This window comes from Chiloscyllium plagiosum, unplaced genomic scaffold, assembly GCF_037043375.1.
Source record: "Chiloscyllium plagiosum isolate Xiang-an unplaced genomic scaffold, Cpla_swu_hap1 HiC_scaffold_27, whole genome shotgun sequence".
Taxonomy (NCBI): Eukaryota; Metazoa; Chordata; class Chondrichthyes; order Orectolobiformes; family Hemiscylliidae; genus Chiloscyllium; species Chiloscyllium plagiosum.
In genome coordinates, this window is record NW_028270165.1 from 56,862,715 (window position 1) to 56,885,658 (window position 22,944).

General features: G+C 46.1%; 1 protein-coding gene across 1 annotated transcript in view; it reads left to right on the forward strand.

Moving 5' to 3' along the window:
- The window catches only part of LOC148144215 (uncharacterized), a 33,639-nt gene extending 11,182 nt beyond the window's left edge, over positions 1-22,457 (forward strand). The window contains exon 2 of the mRNA XM_087975309.1: positions 21,234-22,457. Coding sequence (XP_087831435.1) covers positions 21,234-22,177 — 944 coding nt within the window. The 3' untranslated portion in view covers positions 22,178-22,457. The remainder of the gene's footprint in view (positions 1-21,233) is intronic.
- Positions 22,458-22,944: the final 487 nt, after the last annotated feature.

Genomic DNA, 22,944 nt, shown 5'->3' on the forward strand with positions numbered 1-22,944 from the left:
ATGTAAAGTTACAGCCTTTGTTATGGAAAAAAAAGCAGAAAGGAGGTGAATTTCCAATGCTGGAGATCAGAGTCGAAAAGTGTGGTGCTGGAAAAGCACAGCAGGTCAGACAGCATCCGAGGAGCAAGAGAGTTGATGTTTCAGGCACCAGCCCTTCGTCAGGGATGATGTGTGGATGTGCAAAGGGGCCTCAGCGTCCTCCTACACCAGTCACTGCCAGTTGTCAGAAAGTTGCAGCAAGCAATCAGCAAGGCAAGTGGTATATTAGCAAGAGGAATTGAGTTCAGAAGTGGGAATGTCTCCCTGCAGTTAGAGGATCATTGAATATATTCAAGGCTGAACTCATCTGATTTTGGAACAACGAAGAAGTGGACGTTTGTGGGGGAAGGCAAGAAAATGGTTTCAAGACCAGTACAGAATAGTTAGTCAGACAGCACAGAAACAGACCATTCAGTCCAACTAGTCCATGCTGACTATATTCAGAAACTAAACTAGTCCCACCTAGATTGGGCCATATCCCTCAGAACCTTTCCTATTCATGTACTTATCCAAATGTTAAGTTGTAGAACGAAGAGACCTTGGACTGCAGGTTCATAGTTCCTTGAGAGCGGAGTCTCAGGAACATAGTGAAGAAAGCGTTTGGGATGCTTTCCTTTATTGGTCAGAGCATTGAGTATGGGGTTGGGAGGTCATGTTGCAGCTGTACAGGACATTGGTGAGACCATTTTTAGAATACTGCATTCAGTTCTGGTCTCTCTGCTAGAGGGAAGATGTTGGTAAACTTTGACAGGAGTTGGAAAAGATTTACAAGGCTGTTGCCAGGGTTGGAGGGTTTGAGCTACAGGGGAAAGCTGAATAGGCCAGGGATATTTTCCCTGGAGCATGAGAGGCTGATGTTTAGCAGTAAGGATAAATTATACAAGAGGGACGGGTTGCACCTTAATAGGTGGGGGACCAGTATTCTGGCAGGTAGGTTTGCCACTGCAACACAGCTGCGTTTAAATTAGGTACAGCAGGCAGTGAAGTAAGCTAATAGCATCTAGCATCCTGGCCTTCATAACAAGAGGAATTGAGTAAAGAAGCAAAGAGGTCCTTTTGCAACCATACAGGGCCCTGGTGAGACTGCACCTGGAATATTGTGCGCAGTTTTGGTCTCCAAATTTGAGGAAAGACATTCCGGCTATTGAGGGAATGCAGCATATGTTCACGAGGTCAATTCCCAGAATGGCGGGACTATCTTATGCTGAAAGATTGGAGCGACTGGGCTTGTGTACACTTGAGTTTGGAAGGCTGAGAGGGGATCTGATTGAGATGTACAAGATTATTAAAGGATTGGACACTCTGGAGGCAGGAAGCAGGTTTCCGCTGATGGGTGAGTCCTGAACCAGAGGACACAGTTTAAAAACAAGGGGTAGGCCACTTAGAACGGAGTTGAAGAGAAACTTCTTCACCCAGAGAGTGGTGGGTGTATGGAATGCTCTGCCCCAGAAGGCTGTGGAGGCCAAGTCTCTGGATACTTTCAAGAAAGAGTTGGATAGAGCTCTTAAGGATCGTAGAATCCAAGGTTATGGGGATAAGGCAGGAACAGGATACTGATTGCGGATGATCAGCCATGATGGTGCTGGCTCTAAGGGCAGAATGGCCTACTCCTGCACCTATTGTCTATTGTCTGATGGATGTTCATAAGGGGCATGGATTGGGTGAATATCCAAGGTCTTTTCCCCTGGGTATGGGAGTCCAGAACTAGAGGGCATATGTTGAGCTGAGAGGGGAATGATTTAATGGGGACCTGAGGGGCAGACCTGCTCGCTCTCAGCAGTATCCCAGTGTTGTGAAAGATATTCACTTTCAGGTGGATTTGTCTTGATGTTAGTCTTGACATTTTTGTTTTTCTGCCCCTGTAAGATCCTGAATCAGCATCTTCAGGGGAGTTAGTTCGAGCGGAGTGAGAACAGACGGGGAGAGAGAGAGTGGGATGGTGCTTTCAATTTTGTGGAATAACAAAAGAAAAGAATATTCCACAGAAAGTAGAGTTCCTTGTTCTGAATTTCTACCCTGCACTGACAATGATCACTTTTGTAATCTCTTTGTAACAGAGTATTGGACGATCTGAAGACAGAAGTTTCAAAATCAACAGATGAAGGGCTCTCCATTGTCTGCAGTCCTCACTTTGACATCAATGTCTGACAGTCACTCACTCCATCAGAACGACAACAATTTTCCAACTATGATTTTGTGAGAAGGAGCAAAGCTTTTTGGTTCCGGTTTGAGTACATTTTCAGCATCAGTGGGACTGGATGAGAGACCCTACTATTGCAGTGCACTGAGTGTGGAGCCTGAAGCAGTTATACGGCCTGGAAAAAGAAATTCACGGTGGGGAGGGGCTCCACACGCGTTTATGTGTGGCTGAAGCGTTGGCCATGGAGAAACCCGAGGAATCCTGCCTCGTACAGAAACCATGGAAGTGTGGCGACTGTGGGAAAGTTTTCCATGTCCCGTCTGTCCTGGAGACTCATCGGCGCAGCCACACCGGGGAGAAGCCGTTCTTCTGCTATGTCTGCGGGAAAGGCTTCAGCGATTCCTCCAACCTGCTGACCCACCAGCGAGTCCACATGGGTGAGAGGCCCTTCAGCTGCCCTCTGTGCGGGAAGGCTTTTCGTGATTCCTCCGTCCTGCTGACCCACCAGCGGGTCCACACCGGGGAGAGGCCCTTCAGCTGCCCCAAGTGCAGGAAGGCCTTTACCCAGGCCTCCACCCTGCTGAGGCACCGGTGGATCCACTTGGGGGAGAGGCCGTTCCCCTGCACAGAGTGCAGGAAGGCCTTTAGCAATTCCTCCAACCTACTGACGCACTGGCGGGTCCACACAGGGGAGAGGCCGTTCAGCTGTCCCCAGTGCAGGAAGGCCTTTACCCAGGCCTCTGCCCTGCTGAGGCATCGGAGGATCCACATGGGGGAGAGGTCCTTCAGCTGTCCCCAGTGCGGGAAGACCTTTACCCAGGCCTCCACCCTGCTGACCCACCGGCAGATCCACACGGGGGAGAGGCCTTTCAGCTGCTCAGAGTTTGGGGAGGGGTTCAGTCAGGTGAGCCACCTGCAGAGGCACTAGCGGCTCCACTAGGGGGAGAGGCCCTTCAGGGGCCCCGAGTGCAGGACGGGGTTCACCTGCTCGATTTAAGCTGCTGACCCACCAGTGTCTCCACACCAGGGAGAGGCCGTTCACCTGCTCCTCCCAACTGTGGACGCACTGCAGCGGCGACGGCCGAATACCATTATCAACTGGACTGTCAACCCAGTTTCGGGGCTGCTGGGTTCGAATCCAGCCACGGCAGATGGCGGAATTGGAATTTGGTCAGAAACTGGAGTTCAGAATCTAATGATGAAACCAATTTTTGTTGGGGGGGTGGGTGGAGAAAACCCCCATCTGATTCACTCGCATCCTTTTTAGGGGAGGAAACTGCCGTTGTGGGAAAGGATTCACTCAGTCGTTCCAGCTGCATTCTTTACCCAGGCTGGCCTACACGTGACTCCAGACCCACAGCAGTGTGGTTGACTCGACACTGCCCATCCAACTTACTTGGATACAGGTTGAAATTACTGAGTGAGGCAATACTTCCCACAGGTTAAGGCTGTACCAAGGATCCAACTACAAAGGGACAACTCGGTGGTGACCAATACTAAGGAAAGTGTGGTTGTGGGGGGATGTGCGTGCACTTTGGTCTTGAGCTGTTTGAAAAGTAGCTACTTTTTCTCTGCTTTTTTGCTGGGGGGGATCTGAAGCTGTAACAAAGCTGGATCGCAATTAAGGTTACCTGAACTTACTGCCAGTCTCAGACTCTCATTGAAAGTTTTGAGCTCCAAGAGGGTTTTGTTTTAAAGCTGCTCATTTCTTTCAGCCTCCTGCACTGAGTTTCCAATGTTGTGTTTCAGATGGAGCAGTGAATGAGTAGCTAGTATTGTTAGAAATTGTAAATTTTTCAGGAGTGCAGTTACTGCATCATTTCATCAGCATTGTAAAGTTTCCTGGCAGCACTGGGACTGTGTTCACTAGATGTGGAGGTGCCAGTTTTGGACTAGGGTGGATAAAATTTAAAAACTCTCATAACACCAGGTTTATTTGAAAGCACCAGCTTTTGGAGTGCTGCTCCTTCATTGGGTAGCTGTGAAGCAGGATCAAAGACATTACATTTTATAGCAAAAGATCACCGTGTCATGCAACTGATAGGATATATTGAACAAACCGAGATTGCTGTGATTGTGTGCATGTGAGTTTGTGCGTGAGTGTGCATGTAAGAGTGTGTGCATGCTTGGAGTATAAGTCTGTGAGAGTGTGGGTGTATGAGACAGGTATGAACGCAAGACTTTATGTTTTACTAAAACAAGAAAGGGCAGGATGTGTACAGTTAATTGTCGGACCCTGGGTCATGTTGTAAAAGAGAGACATAGAGTCATAGAGATATACAGCATGGAAACAGACCCTTCGGTCCAACCAATCCACGCCGACCAGATATCCCAACCTAATCTAGTCCCACCTGCCAGCACCCGGCCGGTATCTCTCCAAACCCGAGACATGGGGAGGTGGGGTTTAGGTACGTAGTTCTTTGAAAGTTGTATCACTGGTAGACAGGGTGGTTTAGAGTACTGGGTACAGTTCGGGTGGCCCTGTAATATGAAGAAGACTATTAGAGAGGGTTCGGTAAAGATTTACTAGGACATTGCCAGGACTGGAAGGTTTGAGTTATAAGGAGAGGCTGGGACATCTTTCACTGAGCACAAGGAGGTTGAGGGGTGACCTCATCGAGATTTATAAAATCATAAGGAGTGAAGTTCGGTAAATAGCAAAGGGCTCTTCCTTCGTGTAGGGGAGCTCAAAACTAGGGGGCATATTCTTTCAAGGTGAGAGGAGAGAGATTTAAAAGGAACCGGAGGGGCACTGTTTTGACAGAGGGTGGTTTGTGTGTGGAATGAATTTGCTGAGGAAGTGGTAGATGCAGGTACAGTTACAACATTTAAACGACATTCGGATGGGTACATGAATAGAAACGTTTAGAGGAATATGGGACAAATGCAGGCAAGTGGGACTGGTTTAGTTTGGGAATCCTGGTCGGCATGGACAAGTTGGACCGAAGGGTCTGTTTCTGTGCTGTATACCTCTATGATCTTATTGAAACCAATAGAATTCTGAAAAGGGCTTGATAAGATAGATGCCCATAAAATGCTCCTTTTTGGGGAGAGTCAATAGAATCCCAACAATGTGGAAGCAGGCCATTCGGCCTATCTATTCCACACTGGCCCTCTGAAGAGTGTGCCACCCATATCCATCCCCTCACTCTGTATTTCCCCTTCCCCCACCTCACCCCAGCTCCAAACTTCCAGTTCAGCACTGTCCCCATGACATGTCTTACTTGCCTATCTTCCTTTCCACCCATCCACTCCCCCCTTCTCTCTGACCTATCACCTTCATCCCCACCCCCATTCACCCATCGTACTCTTTGCTACCTTCCCCCCCACCCTCCTCCCTGTCCTATCCCCTCCATCCCCACCCCCATTCACCTATTGGACTCTATGCTACTTTCCCACCACCCCCATCCCCACCCTCACCCTCCTCTCAATTGTCTCTCCACCCTGCAGGCACTCTGCCTCTATTCCTGATGAAGGGCTTTTGCCTGAAACGTCCATTTTCCTGCTCCTCGGATGCTGCCTGCACTGCTGTGCTTTTCCAGCACCACTCTAATCAAGAATCTGGTTTCCAGCATCTGCAGTCCTTGTTTTTACCCTGTATTTCCCATGGCTCATGCACCCAATCTGCACATCCCAGGGCACTATGGGTAATTTAACATGATCAATCCACCACAGCCTGCCCATCCCGGGGCACTATGGGTAATTTAGCATGGCCAATCCAACATAACCTACACCTTAATCTATAAATTAGATTAGTCCGCAAGGGTGAAAAGTACAAGGATTTAAAAAAATCAGTGACGATAAAAAGTACAAGTACAAGGTTAGTGACAGGTGTCTGCCCCGGGCCGCGCAGCACCATTTTCCTAACAGCCGCCCCCCCCCCCCCCCCCGCCGCTTCCTCGCTCGAGCGACTTCTCCTCCCAACCGCCTTCGCCCCCGCGTGACGTCTGCACGGGGGGATGGGCGGGGCCGGGGGAGCCTCACCGTCACCAAGCAACAGCGTCACCAATGGACCAACAATCGAAACTGGATACTAATGTCACAAAAACTGAAACGATACATGGTGTGTCTGAATGTGTGCCGCATTGTAACAAAAGTGAATGAATTAACTGAAATTTAAAATGAACCGAAGGGGCAACTCCTATATTCAGAGGATGATGCGTGTAAGGAATGAGCTGCCAGAAGAAGTGGTGGCGGCTGGTACAATTACAGCATTTAAAAGGTACCCAGCTGGTGTAATGGAAAATTAACATTTATTGTGAAATCTAGAAAAGCACAGGGAAACAAAGAAGTAAGGACCTGACTTTGCAGACAGGCAGAAAAAAAATGTAAAGTTAAACCGACCTAATACCAGACTTACCAAGGCCAGTAAACTACCATATCAACAGTCAAGGAATGAGAAAAACAACTCCATACATGAAAAGGACTTCAAATGTTCCAGGCTCCTGGTCTTGAGCTGTTAATAAGGAGAAGTGAATCCAGCCAGGACTGACACAGTTAAGGCGAGTGTTGTAGAGCAAAGAGACCTTGGACTGCAGGTTCATAGTTCCTTGAAATTGGAGTCGCAGGTAGGCAGGATAGTGAAGAAGGCGTTTGGTATGCTGGCCTTTATTGGTCAGAGCGGAGAGCACAGGAGTTGGGAGGTTAAGTTGTGGATGTGCAGGGCATTGGTCAGACCACTTTTGGAATACTGTGTTCAGTTCTGGTCTCCCTGCTGTAGGAAACATGTGTGATACTTCGAAAGATTGACAAGGCTGTTGCCAGATTTTGAGGGTTTGAGCTACATGGAGAGGCTGAATAGGCTGAGAATATTTACCCTGGAGCATCGGAGGCTGCATGGTGATCTTATAGACGTTTGTGAAGGGCATGGATAGGGTGAGTACTCAAAGTCTTTTCCCTAGGGTAGGGGAGTCTGTGGCACAGCAAGGAACCGTAATGACCTCCTTAGGAGACAGACATATGCTGCAACTGACAGGGTACCCTTCGTTGTTCTGTACTTCCCAGGGGCTGAAAAATTACGCCATATTCTTCGTGACCTGCAACACATTATCAATGAGGATGAGCACCTCACCAAGACCTTCCCCACACCTCCACTACTTGCCTTTAAACAACCGCTAAACCTCAAACAGATCATTGTTCGTAGCAAACTGCCCGGCTCTCAGGACAACTCCATGCAACCCTGTCACGGTGGACGCTGCAAGACGTGTCGGATTGTGGACATAGATACCACTATTATGCGTTGGAACACCGCCCACCTTGTACATGGCAGGTACTCATGTGACTCAGCCAACGTTGTCTATCTTATACGTTGCAGGCAAGGATGCCTGGAGGCATGGTACATTGGGGAAACCGAGCAAAGGCTACGACAACGGATGAATGGGCAACGCACAACGATCAACAGACAGGAGGGTTCCCTCCCAGTTGGGGAACACTTCAGTGGTCCAGGACATTCAGCCTCGGACCTTCGGGTGACCATCCTCCAAGGTGGACTTCGGGACAGGCAGCAGAGGAAAGTGGCCGAGCAGAGGTTGATAGCTAAGTTCGGTACCCATAGGGAGGGCCTCAACCGGGACCTTGGGTTCATGTCACATGACAGGTGATCACCATTGCACTACACACACACACATATATTCCTACACAAACACACACGGACACAGGTACACACAGACGTGCACACAGGCGCCCACACACACCCTTATAGACACACACACTCACACATGCACCCCCTCACAGACTTAAGACACTCTCCACTCACTACACGCGCACACACATACACACACATTCTCACACTCACAACTCCCAACCCAGACAGACACACACACACACACACACACAGGCAAAGACTCACATGCACACATATATTTTGTGTGCTGAATTTGTACTTGCAGAGTTACATTGCACTTTGCTCAAAAACTGCATATATTTATGTAGAACTCTGAGCTCAAAAACTGCATGAATTTATGTAAAACTCTATTATATCACTTTTTAGATTAGAATCAATCTGAACATCAGGTCATAGACAGAGAACACAGGGGGCTAACTCCTTCAAAGTATTATCTAGCTATCGCCACTGTTAACAGCTAACCCAAGAATGCAACTTTAAAAAAAAGGGTTTTGTGATTTACACATGAAAGAAGTGAAACTATCACTGTATTCTGACAGATGAAAGGCTTAACAGACAATCAATTTTTCAATGTATAATTTCAGTTACATCACACTGCAAATTTTTGCGATAAATTCTGTGTTACGATCGAGCCCTCCACTATCACCTGATGAAGGAGCGTCGCTCCGAAAGCTAGTGTGCTTCCAATTAAACCTGTTGGACTATAACCTGGCGTTGTATGATTTTTAACTTTGTACACCCCAGTCCAACAGCGGCATCTCTAAATCAAGGCAATCGGAGTTTTTTTAAAACTCGAAAAGTAACGAAGTTTAACGACGCGAACCCGAAAATAAACGAAGGCAATCGGAGTTTCTTTAAACCGAAAAGTAACGAAGTTTAAATGTCGCGACCCCAAAATAAACGAAGCTACAACCCGAAAAGTAACGAAGTTCAAATGAAACGAACCCGAAAATAAACGAAGTTTAGGCAATCGGAGTTTTTTTTAAAACCGAAAACTAACAAAGTTAACACAACCCGAACCGAAAATAAATGAATTTTAAGCGATCGAATTTTTTTCTATTAAAAAGATAACGCCAGAAAATAACCAATCTCTGGAGATTGATTTTGTTTTATTTCTGAAAGCAACGAAGCTCGGGAGAAAGAATTTTTTAAAAAAACCAAAAATTAATAAAGCTTGGGAATTCAGATTTCAACCCTCCCCTCAGAGTTCAGCAATTTTCGAAGACCACTGTCCGTAAGTACCAAAGCACCCTCAACTTCAATTAATCTCTCCCCCCTTTTTAAACATTTAACAAGTCCCCCAGACTCATCCATTGCTAAGATCGATCCTTTCGGGCTGGACTGGTCACGTCAGACACCACGTGACTGACAGGAAAACCAAACGTTCTAAAAATAATCACGTCTGGCAGGCCGGATTCCTCAACACTCAATAGTGAGGGACATTTAACTCGTACACTGCTGTTCACAATCTGTCCGAGCCGAAACGTGCCAGGGCACCAAAATGAAGATCTGCGTCTCCTCAAGAGGGGCCTCTTGGTTCGAGATCGGTCAAAGGAATCGACAAATGCGGTCTATTCGAAAAGCAAGGTTCATTAGTTTATTGAATTAAGGTATCTTAACACAATTCTACCCAGCAACACAGAGATTGAAGCTTCTGTGTTCCGTGATGAAGTTGCACAATTACATTTGAAAATTGCACATGATTTATATGTTTTATAAGAAATTGTAGTCTTAATTACGAGAAAGACCAATCACATATAATAAGGTGACATGATTTACAGCAAGTTAATCCAATGATATTTTCTTTAAGAAGGATATCTAATTTACATAAATTGTCTTGCCATGTATTAGTTCACGGTTAGTTCAAATGGTCAAATAATGTGTCAGTATTCATCTTATGAAAATTCTATTGTCCTCTTATCTTTGAACTGCAAGTTAATTCTGCGAATCAGCAGTATGTTCAGCAGGATCTGTTAGTCAACATTTTTCAGCATTTTTAGGAGAACGGGAATGAGGGTGATAATAGCCACAGTAGAGTAAGAATGGAGGGAGACTGTAGCATTACGATTCACATTTTTGAGGGAAGGAGAAAAGAAAGAATGTTCCACAGAAACCAGAATTGTCTGTTTTGAATTTCTATACTGTGTAGACAGCAATGTCTTCTGTAATCTCCTTTTACAGGATACGAGAAAGGGAGGATTTACAGCCAGAAATCTCAAAACAAGATCTGATAGAGACAATCAATTCATTGGCACGGGAATATCATCGGCCTTTGAATCTAGTAGAATTTTTTTATTTCTCTCCTGTCCTGTTTGCTTCACAAGGTTTCAAACATCAGTGAGACTGAGGTATGCATACCTGAGTGAGAGTGTTCCAATGAACTGACCGTGGGAAGAGCTTTAAGCGGGTACACAGCCTGAAATAGCAACACCCCATTCGCAGCAGCAATAGATGGAACACGTTCCATACATGAGTGGTCTTTCAACCGATTGTCAAAGCTGGAGAGAGACAAGGATTTCCACATCATGGAGAAATCGTGGGAGCAAAGCAATATCTTCGCCCTTTCTATTCCTCATCCTGGGAGGGAGAGAGAGAGGGAGGAAACACTATTCACTTGTAGCAACTGAAGTGAATCCAGGGAGGGAGCAGACTCTGCACAGGTGTCAGATGCTCTCTGTCCTTCTTAACGGTATATTATTTTTTTTTCCCCTCAGTTTGATACGTTTATTTATATACAATTTGCATTGTGGAAAAAGATCGCTTCTTTCCTCATGTTCAGAATTAAAAGGGTAGTTACTCATGGGATGGAGCAGAATCTAAGGGATTGGCACGTTGATATAAAATGTAGACATATGTTGCTTCATATGGTGTATATCTGACATTATTCGCTGTTATAAAAGCCTTGTGGCTATTATTTTTCACATTCTAATCTAGCACTGAAGTTATATTCTGTATTTCTTGTCATCTTTTTTATTGAATAGGACAGCAGAAAGTTATTCAGCAACTTTACTGGTTTGTTTTTCTCAAGTAGCCTTGACATTTCATTTTCATTGTCCTTGATTCAGCTCCATTTCCAGTGTCTTTGTCGGCAGCTTGTTCCAGGTTATTGTCACCAAAATGAAGATTTCCTCCATACACACTTAAGGCTATCTGGCTGCATGAGGGTTTTCAGGTTTCTGTGTCCTGGATAATATGTGATCAGGCATCTGGCAAACTACAGGAATTGTCACCTATGTTATGTTCATTTAACAGTATTGACTGTGATCACGTGTTTTGTGAATTTATTTTTGCAGGAAGACATGTAGAAAGAAATCTGAAAGCAAATGATACATCAACTTCTGACAGAGCCACTTGATTCATTGGGACTGGAATATCAGCAACCATTCCAATTGAGAAGAAATGTTTGCTTTTGTCTGCTTGAGAGATTTTGGACACCTCAGTGCTTACCAATAATAAAGCAACTGGGGTATCAGGGGAGATCAGGGGTGTGTGTGTGTGTGCTTTGAGCTTCAGCTGTTGAAGAAAAGGAAAGCTACTTTTTGTAATTTTTTTGCTGGAGAGATCATGAAGCTGTAACAAATTTGGGTCGCAATAAAGGTTACCTAAATTCGGACTCAGACATTGAAAGATTTAAAATCCAACAAGTTTCTGTTTTAAAGCTGCTCACTCAGCTTCCAGCACTACGTTACCAAAGTCGTGTATCAGAAGGAGCAGTGAATCAGTAGCAAGTATCGTTAGAAACTGTTAAGATTTTCATCTCTGCAGGTACTGCATCGTTTCATCAGCATTGTAATGTTTACTGGCAGCAGCAGGAAGTGTTGTGGCTGTGTTCATGAGAAACAGCGTTAAAAATCACATAACACCAGGATATAGTCCAACAGGTTTATTTGGGAGCACTAGCTTTCGGAGCACTGCTCCTTCAGCAGTAGCTGTGGAGCAGGATCATAAGACACAGAATTTATAGCAAATGATCAGTGTCATGCAACTGAAATGATATATTGAACAAACCAAGATTGCTGTTAAGTCTTTCATCTTTTAGAATGGGTTGCAGGTTTCAGTTCATTAATATGCAAATCCTAGAACTTCTTTTAAGTCATATCCTCGGGATAACTTAAGGGAGATAGGATAGTGAAGAAGGCGTTTGGTATGCTTTCCTTTATTGGTCAGAGTATTGAGTACAGGAATTGGGAGATCATGTTGCAGCTGTTCAGGACATTGGTTAGGCCACTGTTGGAATATTGCATGCAATTCTGGTCTCCTTCCTATCGGAAAGATTACAGATTACATTATAGTGTGGAAACAGGCTACACAAGTCCACACCAACCCGCCGAAGCACAACCCACCCATTTACCCCTTACCTAACACTACGGGCAATTTAGCATGGCCAATTCACCTGACCTGCATGTCTTTGGACTGTGGGAGGAAACTGGAGCACCCGGAGGGTGCCCACGCAGACACGGGGAGAACGTGCAAACTCCACACAGTCAGTCGCCTGAGGCGGGAATTGAACCCGTGTCTCTGGCGCTGTGAGGCAGCAGTGCTTACCACTGTGCCACCGTGCCACCCATAAGATGTTGTGAAACTTGAAAGGGTTCAGAAAAGATTTACAAGGATGTTTCCAGGGTTGGAGGATTTGAGTTATAGGGAGAGGCTGAACAGGCTGGGGCTGTTTTCCCTGGAGCGTCGGAGGCTGAGGGGTGACCTTATAGAGGTTTACAAAATTATGAGGGGCATGGATAGGATAAATAGACAAAGTATTTTCCCTGGGATCGGGGAGTCCAGAACTAGAGGACATTCCGTTTGGGTGAGAGGGGAAAGATATAAAAGAAACCTAAGGGGCAACTTTTTCACGCAGAGGGTGGTACGTGTATGGAATGAGCTGCCAGAGGATGTGGAGGCTGGTACAATTGTAACATTTAAGAGGCATTTGGATGGGTATATGAATAGGAAGGGTTTGGAGGGATATGGGCTGGGTGCTGGCAGGTGGGATTAGATTGGGTTGGGATGTCTGGTCGGCGTAGACGGATTGGACCAAAGGGTCTATTTCCATGCTGTACATCTCTAAGACTCTATGACTCTATTTTATAAAAAGAAGTGACAGCTCAGACAATGCATGGAAGGTGTGAGGTTCAAGTCTGTCAGTATCCTAATCTTGAGTCAGACTGGTTCTATTTCCAAAGTAGGAATTTATAAAATTATTACATGCATTGACTGCCTGCAGATTGTGCACATTTTGAGCAAAATACAATGTATTTGCAAATATAATTCCGCAAATTCACCCTATTGATTTACGTGCATGTGTGTGTGTGTGAGAGAGAGAGAGAGAGAGAGAGAGAGACTGTATAGTGTAGTGGAGTCACATGTAGTGTGACATCAACCCAAGGTCCATTTGAAGCCATCCTCATGACTATTGATGCCCAAGTTTGGAATCCAAGTAGAACTTAGCCTCTGCTCGGCCACCAGAAATGATTAAGCAGTTACACAACACACATTGGAGAGTGTAAGGTGGGACTTGTCTTTTGATTTGCAGAAGGTGGGAGGCTCTGGATGCTGTGATCCAGGGCATAAATTTATTTATGTACTGAGGCACAGTGAAAAGCATTGTCTTGCGATCACATAGTTAAGTCGCACAGTAAATAATAGGTAAACAGTGGCAAAAACAAAAACAAAGGTTCAGACACATCCTGAGAGTTTGAGAGTCCATTCAGTATTCTAACAATAGTAGGGTAGAAACTGTTACAAAACTGGCTGGTGCGTTTGTTCAGGCTTCTGTACCTTGTCCCCGATGGTAGAGGTTGTAGACAAACATTGCCAGAGTGGGATGGATCTTTAAGAATGCTGGCGGCTTCCCTTGACAGCAGGTCTGGTAGATGGATTCTATAGATGGGAGGTTGGCCTTTGTGATTGTCCGGGCTGAGTTCACCACTCTCTGTAACCGTCTCCAATCTTGAATGGTACAGTTGCCATACCAGGTAGTGATACATCCAAGACAGCTTGTTGTGGATGACCACTCCCAGGACCTTGACACTCTCCTCTCATTCCACCTCTGTGCTGTTAATGTGTATGGGTGCATGAGTAACATCCCACCAAAAGTCAATAACGAGTTTCTTGGTTTTGCTAGCATTGAGATCTAGTTTGTTTTCAGTGCATCATTTTTCCAGGTCTTCCACCTCCCGTCTGCAGTCTGTTTTGTTGCCATCTGAGATTTGACGGACTATAGTGGTGACAGTGAACTGGTAAATGGCATTAGTCTTGTATTTGGTGACGCAGTCATGGGTATACAGTGAGTACAGTAGGGGGCTGAGTATGCACCCCTGGAGGGGTCCAGTGTTGAGTGTTAGTGACGATCAAATATTGTCCCCAGTCTTCACTGATTGTGGCCTGTGGGTCAGGAAACTGAGGATCCAGTTGCAGAGAGTGGGGCTTAGTCCGAGATCACTATGTTTAGTAATCAGTGTCGAGGGGATAATAGTGTTAAAGGCTGAACTGTAGTCAAGTAGGATTCTTACGTACCTGTTCTTGGTGTCAAGATGTTCCAGGGAGGAGGGAAGGGCAAATGATATGGCATCTGACGTGGATCCCAATTTGCCGATGGGCAAATTGGAGTGGGGCAAGAGTAGTGGGAAGGCTGGAGTTGATTAATGCCATGACCAGCTTTTCAAAGCAATTCATGACCACCGGAGTTAGGGCAACTGGGCGATAGTCATTGAGACGTGCTGCATGAGTCTTCTGAGGCACAGGGATGATGTTGGCCCTCTTGAAACAGGCAGGGACAGTGGCCTGCTGCAGGGAGAGGTTGAAGGTGTATGGGAAGACCTCTGTCAGTTGGTCTGCACATGCTCTGAGTGCACTGCCTGGTCCTACGTCTGATCCCATCGCTTTCCTTGGATTCACACGAAGGAAAACTGATCTGACCTCTGGACTTTCTCTGGACATTCATTCCACACACAAACTACTCTCTTAAAAAAGGGTGCTTCTGATGTGTTTTTAAAATCTTTCTCCTCTCGCCTTAAAAATGTGCTCCCTAATCTTGAAGCTCACATCTGAGCGAAAGGACATCTCTAACCTTCGTGATTTTATAATCCTCTGTGAGGTCACCTCTATGCTCCAGTGAAAAAAAATCCCAGTTTATCGACCTAGATGTAGGTAGATTAATATCCAGTCATGATCTGTTGAATGCTGGTGCAGGCTTGAAAGACCAAATGGCCTACTCCTGCTCCCAAGTTTCTCTCACTGTGTCCAGAACAGCAAGAGCCTATAAGACACAGGAGCAGAAATTAGGCCAATCAGCCCACTGGGTCTGCTCCACCATTCAATCATGGCTGATAAATTTCTCAACCCCATTGTCCAGCTTTCTCCCCTTGATACTCAAGAACCTATCATCTGTTTCAGTCTTAAATATACTCAGTGACTTGGCTACCGCAGCTTTCTGTGGCAGTAAATTTCATAGATTCGCCACTGTCTGGCTGAAGAAGTTTCTCCTTATCTCCGTTCGAAAAGATCTTCCGTTTACTCGAAGGCTGTGTCCTCAAGTCCCCATCTCTCCTATCACTGAAAACATCTCCCCCAACATGCACTCTGTCCAAGCCATTCAGCATTCTTATGTTTCGATTAAATCCCCCCTGAGTGTAGGCCTGTTAATCAGCATGAACCAGACTTTTCAGGATGAGGCAGAGCAGGGATTAGGTTCAGTAAAATGAGAATAAAAGGAGTGTGTGTGGGATGGAGATTTTCAGCTTTTAGGGAATAAGAGAGGAAAGAGAATTTGCTATAAATTATAATCGATTGGATGGGATAATGGACCGAGGATTGGCAGATGGAGTTTAATTTAGACGAACGTGAGGTGTTGCATTTTAGGAAAGCAATCCAGGACTTAACCATTTAATGGGGAATGTTGCTAGTGAGGGTGAGAATAGGTGGACAGGGCAGATGAATGCGTGGCTGAGGAACTGGTGCATGGGAGAAAGGATCCAAAAATGTGACTATTGGAATCTCTTCTGGGGTAGAAAAGACCTGCACAAGAAGGATGGATCGCACCCGAATTGGAAGGGGACTAATATATTGCTGGGAGATTTGCGAGAGCTGTTCAGGAGGATTTAAACTAGTAAGGTAGGGGTGGGTGGGGGGCAGGGATTGCTGGGACCCAGAGAAATAGTGAGGAAAGAGATCAGTCTGTGACTGGTCCAGTTGGGAAAGGGACTGAGTTAAACAATCAGAGCAGGAAGTAACAAAGCAGAGAACAAGATAGGACTGGTAAATTAAACTGCATTTATTTCAATTGCAAGAGGCCAAACAGGGAAGGCAGATGATGGTTAGGAACTTGGGACTGAGATATTATGGCAGTTACAGAAACATGGCTCAAGGATGGACAGCACTGGCAGCTTAATGTTCTAGAACACACATGGTATTGGAAGGATAGAAAGGGGGGCAGGAGAGGAGGGAGAGTGGCTTTTATGATAAGGGATATATTACTGTGCTTAGGGAGGATATTCCTGGGAATACATGCAGGAAGCTTATTTGGGTGGAACTGAGAAATAAGAAAAGGGATGATCACCTTATTGGGACTTTATTACAGACTCCCTAATAGTCAGAGGGAAATTGAGAAAAAAATTGTAAGGAGATTTCAGTTATCTGTAATAATAATAGGGTGGTTATGGTCAGGGATTTTAACTTTCCCAACATAGACTGGGACTGCCATAGTGTTTAAAGGCAGTACAAAGGCAGTTGGAGTACACTTAAGAGTAAACTCAGGAGGGCAAAAAGGGAACATGAGATAGCTTCGACAAGTAGAGCTAAGGAGGAATTTAAATGTGTACAAGAAAATTTTCTGATTCAGTAAGTGGATGTTCTGACTAGTGAAGGTGCAAACCGTGACCTACTCTTGGGAAATAAGGCAGGGCAGGTGACTGAGCTGTCAGTGGAGGAGCACTTTGGGGACAGTGACCATAATTCTATGAGCTATAAAAGAGTGAAGATAAAGTATAGACCAGATCTAAATTGGAGGATGGCTAACTTGGTATTAGGCAAGATCTTCCAAAAGCTAACTGGGAGCAGATGTTCGCAGGTAAAGGGATGGCTAGAAAATGGGAAGCCTTCAAAAATAAGAAACTGAGAGTCCAGAGACAGTATATTCCTGTTAGGGTGAAAGGGGAAAAACTAGGTAAAAACAAGGACTGCAGATGCTGGAAACCAGATTCTAGATTAGATGAAGGGCTTTTGCCCTAAACATCGATTTTCCTGCTCCTCGGATGCTGACTGAACTGCTGTTTTTTTCAGCACCACTCTCATCTAGAACCTAGGGTGAAAGGGGAGGCTGGTAGGTGTAGTGAATGCTGAATGACTAGAGGAATTGAGCTTTTGGTTCAGAAAAAGAAGGAAGCATATGACAAGTAAAGACAGGAGAGATCGAGTGAATCCTGACAGTATAAAGGCAGTTGGAGTATACTTAACAGTAAACTCAGGAGGGCAAAAAGGGAACATGAGATAGCTTCGACAAGTAGAGTTAAGGAAAATCCAAAGGGTTTTTATAAATACATTAAGGAGAAAAGGGAACTAGGGAGAGAACAGGGCCCCTCAAAGATCAGCAAGACAGTCTATGTGTGGAGCTGCAGGAGTTGGGGGAAATAATAAACAAGTATTTTGCATCAGTGTTTACTGTAGAGAAGGACATGGAAGAAATAGAATATATGGAAACAGATGATGATATCTTGAAAAATGTAAAAATGTCCATACTACAAAGGAGGTGGTGCTGGATGTCTTGAAATGCATGCAAGTGGATAAATCCCCAGAACCTGATCAGTTGTACCCTAGAACTCTGTGGGAAGCTAGAGAAGTGATTGCTGGGTCCCTTGCTGAGGTATTTGTACCATCGATAGTCACAAGTGAGGTGATGAAAGACTGGAGGTTGTCTAATGTGGTACCAATATTTAAGAAAGATTGCAAGGAAAAGCCAGGGAACTATCAACCAGTGAGCCTGACATTGCCGGAGGGCATGTTGTTGGAGGGAATCCTGAGGGACAGGATTTACATGTATTTGGAAAGGCAAGGACTGATTTAGGGATAGTCAGCATGGCTTTGTGCGTGAGAAATCATGTCTCACGAACTTGATTGAATTTTTTGAAGAAGCAACAAGGGATTGACGAGGGCAGAGCAGTCGACATGATCTCCATGAACTTCAGAAAGGCATTCAACAAGGTTTCTCATGAGAGACTGGTTAGCAAGGTTAGATCTAGAGAAATACAGGGAGAACTAGCCATTTGGATACAGATCTGGCTTGAAGGTAGAAGACAGAGGGTGGTGGTGAAGGGTTGATTTTTAGACTGGAGGCCTGTGACCAGTGTTGTGCCACAAGGATTGGTGCTGGTTCAACTACTTTTCATCATTCATATGAATGATTTGGATGTGAGCATAAGAGGTATAGTTAGTAAGTTTGCAGATGACACCAATATTGGAGGTGTAGTGAACAGCAAATAAGGTTACCTCAGATGACAATGGGATCTTGATCCGATGGGCCAATGGGCTAAGGAATGGCAGATGGAGTTTAATTTAGATAAATGTGAGGTACTACATTTGGAAAAGCAAATCAGGTAAGGTCCGAAGGAGTGTTGCTGATCAAAGAAACCTTGGAGTGCAGGTTCATAGCTTCTTGACAGTAGAGTCGCAGGTAGATAGAACAGTGAGGAAGCTTTTGTGGGAGGGGGGGGGGGGGTGTGACCTTCCACACGTTTATTCTATCCATAATCCTCATGATTTTATAAACAGACAAGGTCTTTTCCCTGGTTTGTGGAGTCCAGAACTAGAGGGCATAGGTTTAGAGTGAGAGCGGAAAGATTTTAAAAGGGACCTCAGGGACAAGTGTTTCATGCAGAGGGTGGTGCATGTATGGAACGAGTGTCAGAGTAAGTGATGGAGGATGGTACAATTACGGTATTTAAAAGGCATCTGGATGGGTATATGAATAGGAAGGGTTTAGAGCGATAGTGGCCAAGTCCTGGTAAATGGGACGAGATTAGGTTAGGATAACTGGTCGGCATGGACGAGTTGGACTAAAGGGTCTGTTTCCGTGCTGTACACCTCTACGACTTTACTTCAGGACTCTGAAATTGTTCATGAAAACCACTTCAGTAATCTGCCCAGTTTTAAGACTACAATATACAGGAGCAGAATGAGGCCATTTGGCCCATTGAGTATGCTCCACCAGTCGATCATGGCCGATATGTTTCTCAACCCCATTCTGTTGCCTTCTCCTCGTAACCCTTGATCCCCTTACTTATCAAAGACCTATCTATCCCTGTCTTAAATGCCCTCAATGACTTGGAATCCACAGCGCTCTGCAGCAATGAGATCCATAGATTCACCATCCTCTGGCTGCAGAAATTCCTCCTCATCCCAGTTCTGAAGGGCATTCCTTCACCCTGAGCCTGTGTCCTCTGGTCCTCGTTTCTCCTACTGGTGGAAACATCTTTCCCACATCCACTGTATCCAGTCAGATTCACACAGCACGGAAACAGATCCTTCGGTCCAACCAGTCCATGTTGACCATAATCCCATATTAAACTAGTCCCACCTACATGTGCTTGGCCCAATATCCCTCTGAATATTTCTTATTCATGTACTTATCCAAATGGCATTTAAATGTTGTGACTGTAAGCGCATCTACCACTTCCTCTGGAAATTCATTCCACACGTGAAGCACTCTGTGTAAAAATGTTGCCCCTTATTTTGTTTTTAAATCTTTCTGTTCTCACCTTAAAAATATGTCCGCTAGTCTTGAAATCCCTCATTCCAGGGAAATGACTCCTGACATTCACCTTCTCTGTATCCAGCAAGATTTTATAAATCTCAAAGAAGACCTGAAATGTTAGCTTGCTCTCTCTATGTGGACGCTGCCTGACCAGCTGTGATCTACAGCATTTGTTGTTTTCAGGATGGATTCCAGCATCTGTCGCAATGCGCTCCTAAATGTTGGCTACCTCTTTCCAGATCCTTTGAGACTCAACCTTACTCAACAATCCACTGTGCAGTACAGTCAATAAAGTTCCACATTGCATCTCTTTCAGCACACACAGGCAGCATGTGGCTCAGTGGTTAGCACTGCTGCCTCACAGCACCAGGGACAAGGATTTGACTCCAGCTTCAGGTGACTGTGCAAACTCCACACAGACATTGTCCTCCACGTGGCTGTGTGGGTTTCATCGAGATGCTCCGGTTTCCTCCCACAGTGCAAAGATGTACAGGTTAGGATGAATTGGCCATGCTCAATTGCCCCATAGTGTTCAGGGATGTGTGGGTTAGGTATATTAGTCGGAGGTAAATGGAGAGTTGTTGGGCCAAATGGCCTCATTCCGCACTGTAGGGATTCGATGTGGCAACCCCCCAGCTGTTTGCATTTCCTGTAGGGGAAGTGGGGACGGGCCGAAAGTTCAGTGTGTGTGAAGCGAAAATTAAACGTAGTGCTTTGCTTGAGCTCAAGCTGAGTGACTTGGTGGCGGACTGGAAAAGGAAGGTAAGGTGTCTGTGGTTAGTGATGCTGCCTCACGGCACCAGAGAGCCAGATACAATTCCAGCCTCAGAGCCGTTGTCTGTGTGGATATTGCACATTCTCCGACTGGTGTTTGTGGCGGATTTCTTCCAGTGCACCTGTTTCTTCCCACTATCCAAAGATGTGCAGGTTTGGGTGAATTAGCCATGTTAAATTGTCCATAGTGTCCAGGATGTGTAGGTTAGATGCATTAATCAGGTGTAAATGTAGAGCAATCAGAGTAGGGTAATGGTGCTTTCAATTTCATGGAATTACAAAAGAAAAGAATGTTCCGCATAAAGTAGAATTGCTTGTTCTGAATTTCTACCCTGACTGACAGTGATGACTTTCATAATCTGTTTTTTCCAGTGCATTTGAAGATTTGAAGACTGAAGTTTCAAATTCAGTAGTTGAAGGGCTTATGTCCGAAACAGCAACTCTCCTGCTCCTTGGATGCTGCCTGACCTGCTGTGTATTTCCAGCACCACACATTTTGACTGACTCTCCAGCGTCTGCAGTCCTCATTTTCATGTCAATGACAGACAGTCAATCAATCCATTGGGACTGTAACGATTTTTGACTATGATTCTGTGAGAAGGAGCAAAATTCTTTGGTTTCTGTTTCAGTACGCTTTCAGCATCAGTGGAGCTCGATGAGAGACGCTACTGTGGCAGCGCATTGCATGTGCAGCCTGTCACAATTATACAGCCTGGAAAGAGGAATTCACGGCAGGGAGGGTTTGTACATGCGTTTGTGTGCAGCTGAAGCTTTGGCCATGGAGAAACCAGAGGAATCTCGCCCCATGGAGAAACCGTGGAAGTGTGGTGACTGCGGGAAAGGCTTCAGTGTCCCATCTGCCCTGGAAATTCATCAGCGCAGTCACACCATGGAGAGGCCGTTCTCCTGCCCAGAGTGTGGGAAGGGATTTATCCGCTCTTCCCACCTGCTGGACCACTGCCGAGTCCATACTGGGGAGAGACCATTCACCTGCCCTGAGTGCGGGAACAGCTTCACCCACTCCTCCCACTTGCTGGCGCATCAGCGTGTCCACACCGGGGAGAGGCCCTTCCCCTGCGCTGATTGTGGGAAGGCCTTCAGCAAATCCTCTGACCTGCTGAAGCACCAGCGGGTCTACACGGGGGAGCGGCCATTCAGTTGCCCCGAGTGCGGGAAGGCCTTTAGCGATTCCTCTGCCCTGCTGAGGCACCAGTGGGTCCACACAGGCAAGAAGCCGTTCCCCTGCCCTGAATGTGGGAAGGGCTTCAGCAGTTCCTCCTCCCTGCTGACACACCAGCGGGTCCACACTGGGGAGAGGCCATTTGCCTGCCCTGTGTGTGGGAAGAATTTTCCCCAGCCCTCCCAACTGCTGACCCACCGGCGGGTCCATACCGGGGAGAAGCCATTCTCCTGCTCAGTGTGCAGGAAGGGCTTTGCGGTCTCCTCTAACCTCGTGGCCCACCGGCGGGTCCACACGGGGGAAAGGCCCTTCAGCTGTCGCGAGTGCGGGAAGGCTTTCAGCAATTCCTCCCACCTGCTGAGGCATCAGCGGGTCCACACTGGGGAGAAGCCGTTCTCCTGCCCAGAGTGCGAGAAACGCTTTAACCGCTCCTCCCACCTACTGACCCACCAGCGGGTCCACATGGGAGAGTGGCCGTTCTACTGTCCTGAGTGCAGGAAGGGCTTCAGCAATTCTTCTGCTCTGCTGACCCACCAGCGGGTCCATAGAGGGGAGAGGCCATTCAGCTGCCCTGAGTGTGGCAAGAGGTTCACATTTTCCAGCAACTTGCGAAGACACCAGCGGGGGCACCAGTGCTCCCAACAATCAGATACTGCCAGTGACGCTACTGTGGATTAAACCTTGTGCCCCACTCTGACAATGGGTGCAGTGGGAAAGTTGGTGGGCTTTTAAAAAAATTTCTGGACTGCACACTGCCTCGCACCCCCAAGTGCAACTCTAAAGTGGCTCGGGGCGACATGGTGGCTCAGTGGTTACCACAACTGCCTCATAGAGCCATGGATTCGGGTTTGAATCTACTGTTTGATTCTCCCGTGTCTGCATGGGTTTCCTCCGAGTGTTCCGCTTTTGCTCCCACAATACAAAGATGTACAAGTTAGGGTGAGTTAGCCGAGCTAAATTGTCCATAGTGTTAAGTGTGGTGCAGTAGTCAGGGGTAAATGTAGACTGGTCAAAAGTGTGGTGCTGGAAAAGCATAGCAGGTCAGGCAGCATCTGAGGCGCAGGAGAATCGACGTTTTGGGCATAAGTCCTTCATCAGGATTCTCCTGGACTTCGGATGCTGCCTGATCAGCTGTGCTTTTCCAGCACCACATTCTTGACTCTGATCTCCAGCATCTGCAGTCCTCACTTTCTCCAAGTAAATGTAAAGTAATAGGGTTAAGAGAATAGGTCTGGGTGGGTAACTGTACGGAGGGTTGGTGTTGCCTTGTTGGTCCAAAAGGCCTGTTTACATTCTGTAGGGATTCTGTGATTCCATAAACTTTGCTTCCAGTGGGCGACATTACTCGGAGTCTGGGACTGCACGTTCCTAAGAATCCGCAGAAACCTAAGACCACAAGACCACTGGAGCAGACACGAGGTCATTCAGCCCATTGAGTCTGCTCC